We start from the raw sequence: 11,466 nt of genomic DNA on the forward strand, positions 1-11,466 counted from the left end.
CTTTTTGCACATAGTGAGAGATCCAAAGAATAATTCTGGGTTTGCATCCATGAAAAATTGGCTGTCTGTAGGCACCTAATGTGGAATCAACTGTTGAGTGCAATTGGTGTTCCATATTGAAAGAATGTTATGTCTGCCAGGTATTCATTTCCTTTGGAGAAAATTATTGAAGCCACTCTAAACCTCCAAAATCTTCATATGTTAATGCCTCAAATTAATTTGAAGTTGAACCAAGAGTTAAAAAGAGTACTGTGCATCTTCAAAGGAAATTTGTGCATGTAGAGAGTTATCAGTTGTTTTTGAAAGGAAGACAGGATTTTGTTTGAAAGGTTCCTCTGTGTGAACCCTGAGGTTGCCAGTACAGGTTTGCCATCGCTAGGTCTTGCAGGTAAACTTTGTGATATGCTTCAGGGCATTTGTTTACGGTGGTGGAAGACAGGGCATGTTCCGCACGCTTTGTCACTTTGAATGTTTGTATTTGTGTATGAGATGGAAATCTTTGACATCTTTACTAAAACTCAGAGCCCACTTGATGAAATGAGCAAGAATTGGCTTCTTTTATTGGCGACACTGGACGTTCTGATCGGCATTTGTGAACATGCTCGCCACCTAATCCTGGTTGCTGCCAGCCAGGAAGCACTTTCCAGGATCTAGCTCAGCATGACTCTGGAAGGAATCCTCGTGGGGTTTGGATTGATTGCAGCCTTTGGCTTGAGCTTTCAGTCGCTTATAGAGCGTATTTAGAAATAGGAACTGGTTTTTATTTTGAACATTTATGTACACAGAACACTGGGTGTAATAAATCTTTCTTAAAACAGGTAGATACCAGCAAATAGGCATAGGCGTGTTTAGTACAGCTAAGCCCAGGGTCTTGATGCATAATTAATGCACTGTTCTTTTCCCTTTGGAAAGATTCTTTCTCTCAAAATAGGGGCTTGTCATTTTCTCAAGTGGAATCCTAATAGAATTCATAGAATTAAATCTGTTGCACTCTTAAGTATTACCACTATTGTCATTAGCAAAGCCGGGGTGGATCAAGGAAACTGACAAAGGACAAATTGAAAGGGTTTGCTGGTTTGGCATTTAACCTGTTTTGTTTCTTTCTGAGTGAGGACATCTTAGTGAAATAGTGGTATTCATTTGGTTTATCTTGTTGCTTGTGTCTTTCTTACGTCCCATTTTGCCACCGAAAAAGCATGGAGTGGATTTTTCATGATTTGTAATGCACACAGCCCATACTTGAGGCCAAAGAGAGATTTAGGGGCATCTTGGGGTGGGCGTGTTAAGGACAGTCTGGGCCCCTTGACTGCAGAAACCGAGGGTTGCTGCTTCCTGCAGGCTTGGTCTCTGCGCAGGGGCCATCTCATGCTCAGCTCACAGGAGGGTGGGTTCTGAACTGAAAAGCCGATGTGTTCATTTCCTCTGGGAACTTCTCGGTTTTGGAGTCAGAAGACACTTTATTCCGCTAACCTGTGTACCCACTTTCTGGTTGACAAGGGCACTGGACACCGGTTTAGTGATGCCTGCAGCCTTGGTGATGATAGAACCAGAGTGTGTGGAAGCAGGTGTCTTCAGGGGCTTTCGTGTGTGTGCAGAAGCAGCAGCAGTTCCTGCATTGCTTGTTCTTGAGTACGCTGCACTTTCTCCCCCTGCCTCACCACAACCCACCCTCCATTGAAAACTTTTTTCTACGTGGTATAAAATTTGAACTGTGAAAAGGTGTAAAATGAAAAGTAATTCCGGACCGGCGCCGCGGCTCACTAGGCTAATCCTCCGCCTAGCGGCGCGGGCACACCGGGTTCTAGTCCTGGTCGGGGCGCCAGATTCTGTCCCAGTTGCCCCTCTTCCAGGCCAGCTCTCTGCTGTGGCCCGGGAGTGCAGTGGAGGATGGCCCAGGTGCTTGGGCCCTGCACCCCATGGGAGACCAGGAAAAGCACCTGGCTCCTGGCTCCTGCCATCGGATCAGCGTGGTGCGACAGCCGCAGCGCGCCGGCCGCGGCGGCCATTGGAGGGTGAACCAACGGTAAAGGAAGACCTTTCTCTCTGTCTCTCTCTCTCACTGTCCACTCTGCCTGTCAAAAAAAAAAAAAAAAAAAAAAAGCAATTCCACTCTCAACCTCTAAAATAGCCCTATCTCAGTTTCTTTCTCCAAATGGATTATGTACCTACCAGCGCGTATGGACTTAAAAAAAATGTTGCCCAAATGAGACTAAACTGTGCCTCTTGCCCTTGGTGTACCAGCGCATCCAGCTGTCTCCTTGCTGTGTAGTAGCCTCGTGATTCCCTCCTTCCTTCCTTCCTTCCTTCCTTCCTTCCTTCCTTCCTTCCTTCCTTCCTTCCTTCCTTCCTTCCTTCCTTCCGAGTGGACAGTGAGAGAGAGAGAGGTCTTCCTTTGCCGTTGGTTCACCCTCCAATGGCCACCAGCTAGCGCATTGCGCTGATCCGATGGCAGGAGCCAGGTGCTTCTCCTGGTCTCCCATGGGGTGCAGGGCCCAAGGACTTGGGCCATCCTCCACTGCACTTGCGGGCCACAGCAGAGAGCTGGCCTGGAAGAGGGGCAACCGGGACAGAATCCGGCGCCCTGACCGGGACTAGAACCCGGTGTGCCGGCGCTGCTAGGCGGAGGATTAGCCTAGTGAGCCGCGGCGCCGGAAACCATGTAATGCTGTAAATGGGTATTTATTTTTGGTTTTTTTTTTTTTTTTTAAAGAGTTATGTATTTATTTCAAAGTCAGAGTTACATAGAGAAGGAGAGGCAGAGAGAGAGAGGTCTTCCATCCACTGGTTCACTCCACAATTGGCTGCAACAGCTGGAGCTGCGCCAATCCAAAGCCAGGAGCCAGGAGCTTCCTCCGGGTCTCCCACGCGGGTGCAGGGGCCCAAGGACTTGGGCCATTTTCTTCTGCTTGCCCAGGTCTTAGCAGAGAGCTGGATGGGAAGTGGAGCAGCTGGGACTCGAACCAGCACCCATATGTGATGTGGGCACTGCAGGCGTTGGCTTTACCCACTACACCACCGCCGCTGTGCTGGCCCGTTTTGGTTCTTTTTTAAAAAAAATGTATTTATTTTATTTGAAAGGCAGAGTTACAGCGAGTGAGAGGAAGAGAGAGAGAGAGAGGTCTTCCATCTTCTGGTTCACACCCCAAATGGCCACAACAGCTGGAGCCCGGCTGATGCAAAACTAGGAGCAAGGAGCTTCTTCCAGGTCTCCCATGGGGGTGCAGGGGCCCAAGCACACAGACCATCTTCTGCTGCTTTCCCAGGCCATAGAAGAGAGTTGGATGGGAGCTAGAGCAGCTGGGAATTGAACTGATGCTCATCTGGCATGCCAGTACTGCAGACAATGGCGTAACCCGCTCTGCCACAGCGCTGGCCCCTATTTTCAGTTCTTGATAGGCCATATGCTCTTTTTTTTTTTTTTTAAGATTCATTTGTGTATATTTTTTGAGCATTTTTTTTAAAAGATTATTTGAGAGGCAGAGTTACAGAGAGAGAGAGGGAGAGAGACAGAGATCTCTTCCATCCACTGGTTCACTCCCCAAATGGCCACAATTGCCAGAGCTAGGCTTATTTGATGCCAGGAACCAGGAGCTTCTTCCGGGTCTCCCACATGGGTGCAGGGGCCCAAGGACTTGGGCTTTCCCAGGCACATTAGCAGGGAGCTGGATCGGAAGTGGAGCAGCCAGTACCCAAATTGGAGCCCATATGGGATGGTGGCATTGCAGGTGCCCACATGCCACAATAGCACCTCTTTTTGTATTTTTTTTTTTTAAGCCTTATCTCTTATCTCCAAATTCCAAAGGCCACATTACTGCCCCCTGTTATTGTCCTGAAGCATGCTGGGAAGCTGGTAGGGCAGGGGTATTATTTGTTGCTTTAGCCTTTGGGATTGAAATTTTGTATATAGTAGATGCATAATATTTGCGATTAAACTTGATAAATGGAAAAAATGAAAGAAATTCATTAGGGAAATAAAAAGTGTTTTCTTTTGCCATTTGTCTTTCCTTTCGTTCCCCTGTGAATTAAAATAGAAATGTTTCTTCTCTTTTTCTCGTAATACTGATGAGGTTAATTTCTTTCCAGCAAAGGTTGGCGACCTTGTGGCTACTGCCTATAAGACAATAAAAGCAAAGTTGCCTTTGACGTTGAGAAGTATGTCATTGTACCTATCTAATAAAGATACTGAGTTCATCTTGTTTAAACCTGTTAGGGTGAGTATTGTGATCATTTATTGAATGTTGGCTGGTGACTTCAAGGGATGTTGCCTCATGTACCATTTTCTTCTTTCCATAGTCATTGATTAATAATCATTGCAGTTCTTGCAAGGCTTAAAAGACCTGTGTCTACCTAATCACAACTTCCCCCCACCCCCCATTCTCACTTTGTCTTAACGTTTCTTATGTTACCTTTGAGAGTAGAAATTAGTAAATAAACAAGAAGTCAGGGCCTCACGCTGCATACGGCCCAACACCTGAGCCGTAGCGTTTCAGGAACTGTGCCCCATTTTCCTGGTGAGTAGTGGAAATAAATGGCTTGCAGTCGCCGCCAAGGGACTAATGTCAGAGGAAATTTAGGACTCCTAACTTGCAGTTCCGTGTTGAGCTCACATCTTCACCCAAGGGGTTGGTTGATTTTTAAAGTACGTTTTATGTGTCTGGGAACTTTATTATCTTTTGTGTAAGAAATTGCTGCTGAAGACTCCTATTATTCTCCAGGGGGAAGGGCATGCTAGAGGTTCGTTTTCTAGGAAGTATTGTCTGATAAGTCTTCATCAGGTTGTGCTAGCATGTGAAATGTTAAGTGCAAATTATACCTCTTTGGGAATCTCATGGAAGATACATTTCCTCCACTCTTCTTGGCAAATATTACAATTTAGCATTCTTAGTGCTTCATGTTTAAACCATGTGTGTTTTGTGTGTGTGTGTGTGTGTGACTCATTTGATACAATCTTCTCTCCTTTCTAAGAATAATGTTCAGCAAGTCTTCCAGAAGCTCCATGCTCTGTTAAAGGAAGAGTTCAGCCCCGAAGACATGCAGATCATTTCCTGCCCTACTATGGAGCAGGTGAGCTCTGGAGTGAAGGCCTCTGGGACTTTTTAACTTTTAATGTGCTGTCTCCAATTTTAGGGGCAGGGGATAGATGGTTTTAGAATTTTCAGTTGCTTTTATCCTTTCTGCTAGTGAAAATTGCTGTGTTCGGGATGAGTGACTTGTGAAATGCTCAAATAGTGGCATTTAGCTTTCTGAGTAATTTTCTTTGAAATATGCACGAGAGGCCCAAATTTCAGATGGAACAAAAGGAAAGTTATTTTAGAGATTAGAATAGATAATAGAAGTGTTTGTTTTTTCTGTTCTTTCTAAATTTTATATATAAAGAAAACCAACCTGAATATAGAGCCCAGTCTCTGTTGATTGTCATTCATTTATTCAGTTCAGTGAGCAATTTTTTTATTTTGTACCTGCTGCATTAAGTGTAGCCTGGGGCTGTGGAGATGATTTTATTTCTGGTCTTCAGTATAGCATCATTTAGAAACATAGTATGTGGCAAGGTCTGCAGAGTTTAGGGAGAGTGGTTAAAGTTGGTGAGAGCCTAGCTGGAGCAGACAGACAGAGGGAGGGGAAGGAATGGAGACCGAAGATGTGAGTAGAGCGCTTAGGTCGTTTATTCATGGGGAGGAAAAAATGGGGTGAGGAATCCAAGGAAGGCCATTCAGCTTAGTTGTCTCATTTTTCTGGTTTTCTTGAGCGTAGTAGAGGTGAAATAGCTGGATCGTAAACTCCAACATATGGCAGTACAATTATTCTGTGGGTTTATTTTGTTATAATTTCAAACCTGGAGATATGATGCAAGAGTGGTGTCAGGAGCTCGTATATATCCGTTGTCTCATTCACTTACACTTTGCCCCTTTTGCTTGATCGCTTTCCCCTTTCCCCTTTCCCGAAATCCTTTGAGAGGAAGTTGGGCGACACTGTGCTCCGTTACTCCAGAGTGCTGAGTACATTTCCTGGGAACAAGGAAATTCTCTTAAAGGACTCTGATACTTATCAAAACAGGAAATTTAGCTCTGATGCTACTATGTAGTCCACAGTTCATATTGAAATTTTACCAGTGTTCCAGTAATGTCCTCTATAGATGGCTGCCCTGGCCCAGTTCCAGGCCCCACCCCTGCCTTACTGTTCTGTGTCATGTCACTGTAGTTTGTTGAACCTGGAGCTGTTCCACAGCCTTTTCTGACCTTGGATGGGCCAGTTACTTCGTGGACTATTTCAATTTGCCGATGGCTCTTTCCTCCTGATTAGATTCAGGTTTTGTGTTTTTGGGCAAGAAAAACATAGTACACATTTCTAGAAGAGGCTGGGGTGATCTACCTGATTCCCCAAGCAGTTGTACCGTATACAGGAGTTCACAGCCAGGTCTGTTTCACCTCTAAGTCCCCGGGGCCTGGGTGCAGGCCGCCTCCTTGCCTGTCTTCCCCACCACCCTCCATCTGCCATCTCTGTGGCCATGTGCCTCTGGGGGTCAGGCCCTCCCTTGCAGAGTGGAGAGGTCACCCATATGGTGGGTAGAGTTCCCGTGTGAGCTGGAAGTCACTCATCAGGCCCGTTCGTCTGCATTTAGAGTCCAGCTTGCACTTGGCTCTTCCCAGAATACTCTCTGCATAGGAAAAGGTGCAGTTGATTACATAGATATATCTCTGTCACTCATCAGTGTTGGTATTGGTATTGTGGGCTTTGCCTGCATCCTCATTGAATCTTAAATGACTTGAAGGCCCGGATTTGCTGGTGGAAAGCAACTTCCCCCGGGGCCCACGTGTTGCTGTGTCCTGTGGCTACCTCCAGGATCCCCCGGCATCAAGGGCCAGGTTTACAGCCTTGCTGCCTGGTCTCGTACTCTTGGTCCTTTTCTCTCGTGCTGTTTGTGAGGCTCTGCGCTTTCGCTGCCGATGGTGTTTCACAGCCGAGCTGATGCAGCCCTTCACTTTGCTTTTCAGCTGAACCTGCTGCTGATGGTTTCCAAGTAAGCCGGCCAGTCGGGCTGTGCCTGCCCATGGTCTGTCCCGGAGGAGTGGCCCGAGAAGTCTGGCGGCCTGCAGGACACTGAGGATTCGGATGTGGGAACAGCCCCGAGGACCACACAGGAGTGCTGCTCAGTGCCGGCTGCAAATGCAGTATAAGCAAAGTGGTAAAAGATCGCTGTTTCCCATTTCAGAACATCAAATGCCAAAGATTAATTGACGAGCGGTGGTACTGCCCCCTTGAATGGTCCCAAGCGGTGTGAGTGAGAGGTCGCTATGGCAGGCACACAGTGAAGTGTTTCTTCACGAGAGATGCGCAGTGAAAGTGGGTTACCCTGAGTGAAGTTTGCGGAAAGACAGCTGCGAAGAGCCGAGGTTGCTAACACATGGAGCACTGCACCACTTTGAACCACTGAGCATTCCACAGGGACGTTTTTACTTCCAGAAATGTTATTTCTACACTCTATTTAATGTGATGTTTCTCCTGTCATTTTTGAAGCTTAGTTTGGAGTAGGTTGGTTGCTTGCGAGAACACGGTTTTGCTTTCCTGGGAACTCCGCGTGTTATCTTTCTCCATGTCTGACATGAGGTGGTTACAGAAGCAAGAACCTCATCTAAGGCCCCAGTAGCTGTACCCCCTGAGTTGCTTAGATGCAGAGTGTTCAAAGGCAGTAGCCACGTGCAGTGTCTCTGATGAGGATCTTCATGGTACACCAGTCAGTGCTTGTGAGTGGGAATTACCAGTGCGGTGTTCTTACCTTGGGCCCGTAAAGCAGAGAAGGAAAGCTGGTGAGTAGCGAATCTCATGGACGCAGGACATGGCTGGCAGACGGCTGTCCGCGGCCCTCGTTTTCAGTAGTGCTTTGCAGAGTGAACGCTTTCACGTCCTGTCTGTCCAGCTGAGCTGAGCTGAGCTATGCTGTGCTGCGTCCCGGCCTCGTGGATCTCCAGCCCAGAATGCATTTTAGCAACAAACACGGGGTAACAAACAAAACACTACCCACACCTAAGAACCGCCACACTCTAGCAGGGATCACAAAATAAATTATGCGCACCTGGGAATTTTCCTACAAATACCCCTTTCCTGATTGGATAGGTTTTATCTCCAGTGTTACAGCAGGTGTAGCTGCTTCTTGTTTCAAAAAGAATTCTGAGTTACTCAGACTCTGGTCTGGAGGAGGATATTGCCAAGGGCTCTGGGACAGGGCCAGTAACCTCGGAAGTGCTCACCAGGTGGTGCCTGTAACTCAGGAGACAAGCCGGTAGCTGCATTTCTCAGCCTTGAAACAGGCTGCTTTGAGTGTGCAGCTGGCTTAAGTGTCCTGATGTCTGTCATTTGTAACGGGTCAGTTGTTTCTCAACTCAGTTTAAGTTGGTGATGGACGTTGTTTGATAGAGCTTATTACAACCGTTTGGGGAAGGTATAAGGTGAGAGGGTCCATATGCATCCTTTGCCATGAAATGAATGAATTAGGAAGATTGTATTTACTTCCACTTACTGTTTAAAATACATGTTTAATGAAATGAACTGTAAAATACCAGTTTTGTGTAGTATATGTACATTTGATTTTTAAATAACCTTTCCAAAGAAATGTGGGTTTGATTATTGTACAGTACTGTGGCTGGTTTTGTTTGATGTACAGAGCAGAGTGTGTTCTTAAATATAAAAGTATTTAACAGCACTTGTTCTTGTGTTTTGGTCTTAAGTTTCTGAAACACTCAAACACCTTAAAAAGTGCTGAGTAGGTAGTAGTGATCCAACTTGTTTGCTAAATGACTATTTGTTTAAATCTGTACAGTTTCAAGTATTTACTTATACAAAGAGTGTATATACTTTCAAATAATTTAAAATGCTTTATATTATTTGGCTAGAAATTGCTGTTTTTAATAAATGTGAATTTTTTAAAAAATAAAGATTTTTGCTTTCTACTTTGTCTTCATGTGTCAGTATGTATGTGCATTCTTTAAAGTTGTAATTTGGTGCTGCCGTTGTGATGCAGCAGGTTAAGCTGCTACTTGTGACCCGAGCATTCTATGCTCTGCTTCCGATTCAGCTCCCTGAAGGCAGTGGAAGATGGCCCAAGTGCTTGGGTCCCTGTCTCCCTGGTGGGAGACCCGGATGGAGTTCCAGGCTCCAGGCTTTGTCCTGGCCCAGCCCCAGCCATTGCAGCCATTTGGGGAGTGAACCAACAAGTGGAAGATCTCTTTCTCTCCTTCTCTCTCTCTCTCTCTCTGCCTTCCAAATAAATAACACTAAATTTTAAAAATTTTTATTTGAAATTGTAATTAAGATAACCTGTAGATTTCTGTAGAGTTGTAAAACATAGTGCATGTTGTATTTATGAGATACTTACAAATAAAAAACAAACAAAAAGAAATAATGCAGAGATCCTTGTCCTGGTTGCCTGTTTTCCCCAGTGCTAGCCTCATGCCGCACCCTATCGGTGGGATATTGATGTTGATTCATCCCCCCAGTCTGGCTGAGATTCCCCTGGTTTTACTTGGACTGATTGAGTTCCTTTGGAAAGATAATTTTTGTAGAAGGACATTGCCTAAGCATTTTAGTATTTAATTAGTTTGCAAAACTGCCAATTAAATCACTTAAAATGACATTAAAATGTAATATCTAGTAACAATAAAAACAAATTTGTATTTTTGTCCTGATTTAGCAACACCAGACCTTTAAATTCTCTTGTGCCGTTCCTTATAAGTAAAACAACAGTCACTCTTAGGTTTTTTTTGTTTGTTTCTTTTTTTTTTTTTTTTTTTTTTTTTTTTTTTTTTACAGGCAGAGTGGACAGTGAGAGAGAGACAGAGAGAGAGAAAGGTCTTCCTTTGCCGCTGGTTCACCCTCCAATGGCCGCCGCTGCAGCCGGCGCACCGCGCTGATCCTGGCAGGAGCCAGGAGCCAGGTGCTTTTCCTGGTCTCCCATGGGGTGCAGGGCCCAAGCACCTGGGCCATCCTCCACTGCACTCCCTGGCCATAGCAGAGAGCTGGCCTGGAAGAGGGGCAACCGGGACAGAATCCGGCGCCCCAACCGGGACTAGAACCCGGTGTGCCGGCGCCGCAAGGTGGAGGATTAGCCTAGTGAGCCACGGCGCCGGCTTTGTTTGTTTCTTTATTTTGTTTATTTGAAAGGCAGAGCAAGAGAGAGGGAGAGAGATCTTTGTTGGTTAGCATTAACACCTAAGTATTTTTAAGAGAACAAAAATAATTTTTTTTTAAGATTTATTTATTTGAAAGGCAGAGTAACAGAGGGAGAGACGGAAAGAAAAGTCTTCCATTTGCTGGTTCATTACTGAGATGGCCACAACATACAGGTCTGGGCCAGGCTGAGGCCAGGAGCTAGGAATTCCACCCGGGTCTCTTACATGCTTGTGCCATCTCCTGCTGCCTTCCCAGGCGCATTGGCAGGGAGCTGAATCAGAAGCAGAGCAGCCAGGAGTCATTCTCTGATATGGATGCTGATGTTACAGCTGGCGACTTAACCCACTGCGCCATAACGCTGGCCCCCGAAAATAACTTTAAAGGGTTGAGTGTTAGGCCTGACAGTTCAAACGCTGGTTAAGACGCCATGCCCCAGTCAGAGTGCTGCAGTTGCATACCCACTTCTGGCTCCTGACTTCAGCTTCCTGCTCAAGCAGACCCTCCAAGGCAGTGGTGATGGCTCAAGGAGTTGAACTCCTGTAACCTGCGTGGGAGACCTGATTGAATTTCCAGTTCCCACCTTTGACCTTTGTGGGCATTTGGGGAGTGAACCATCAGCTGGGAACTCATTCTGTCTGTCTCTGTGCTTATCAGACAATAAATAACTAAAGCTTTAAGAATGATTCAGATGACAAAATTAGTAGCAATCTGTTCTTCCCTGAAGTATGTATGCTGTTTCCTGGGAATACAAATGGAGTTACTTCATCTGGTATTTTGACTTCAAATGATTTTCAGGACAGCACACACTAACAGTGATCCAAAACTTGCTATATTCATTCAGTATCAAATTTAGCAAGTTTGGGATCAATGCTATTGAGCAAATAAAACCTCTAGCAATACAATTCCTGCAAAATTAAATACAAAAATTAGTAAAATAGTATATCTATGGATTGTTAAATGGAATAAAGTGGTTTTATCCAAGTATACAGAATATATTCTACACTAAGTAATATATAATGATAAAAACAAAAAACTGAGTATTTATTCAAAATAAAAAGGCTAAGAGTCCTCAAACCTGGTGTATTTTTTTTTTTTTAATACTTGTTTTAAAGAGTGAGAGGGAGAGAGAGAGAGAACGATCTTCCAGCCATTAGTTCATGCTTCAAGTGACTGCAACAGCTGGAGCAGGGCCAGGCTTGAAGCCAGGAGCCAGGAACTCCATCCAGATCTCCCATGTGGGGGAGCAGCACTTGGACCACGATGCTTTGCTTCCCAGGTGCATTGGCAGGGTGCTGGATTGGA

The 11,466-nt window shown here is 45.3% G+C and overlaps 1 protein-coding gene across 1 annotated transcript in view; it reads left to right on the plus strand.

Moving 5' to 3' along the window:
* The window catches only part of COG3 (component of oligomeric golgi complex 3), a 69,145-nt gene extending 60,200 nt beyond the window's left edge, over positions 1–8,945 (plus strand). The window contains exons 21-23 of the mRNA XM_002712958.5: positions 4,084–4,211; positions 4,966–5,064; positions 6,993–8,945. Of these exons, the coding sequence (XP_002713004.1) occupies positions 4,084–4,211; positions 4,966–5,064; positions 6,993–7,022 (257 nt within the window). The 3' untranslated portion in view covers positions 7,023–8,945. The remainder of the gene's footprint in view (positions 1–4,083; positions 4,212–4,965; positions 5,065–6,992) is intronic.
* The last annotated feature ends 2,521 nt before the right edge of the window (positions 8,946–11,466 follow it).

This window comes from Oryctolagus cuniculus, chromosome 9 (assembly GCF_964237555.1).
Source record: "Oryctolagus cuniculus chromosome 9, mOryCun1.1, whole genome shotgun sequence".
NCBI lineage: Eukaryota > Metazoa > Chordata > Mammalia > Lagomorpha > Leporidae > Oryctolagus > Oryctolagus cuniculus.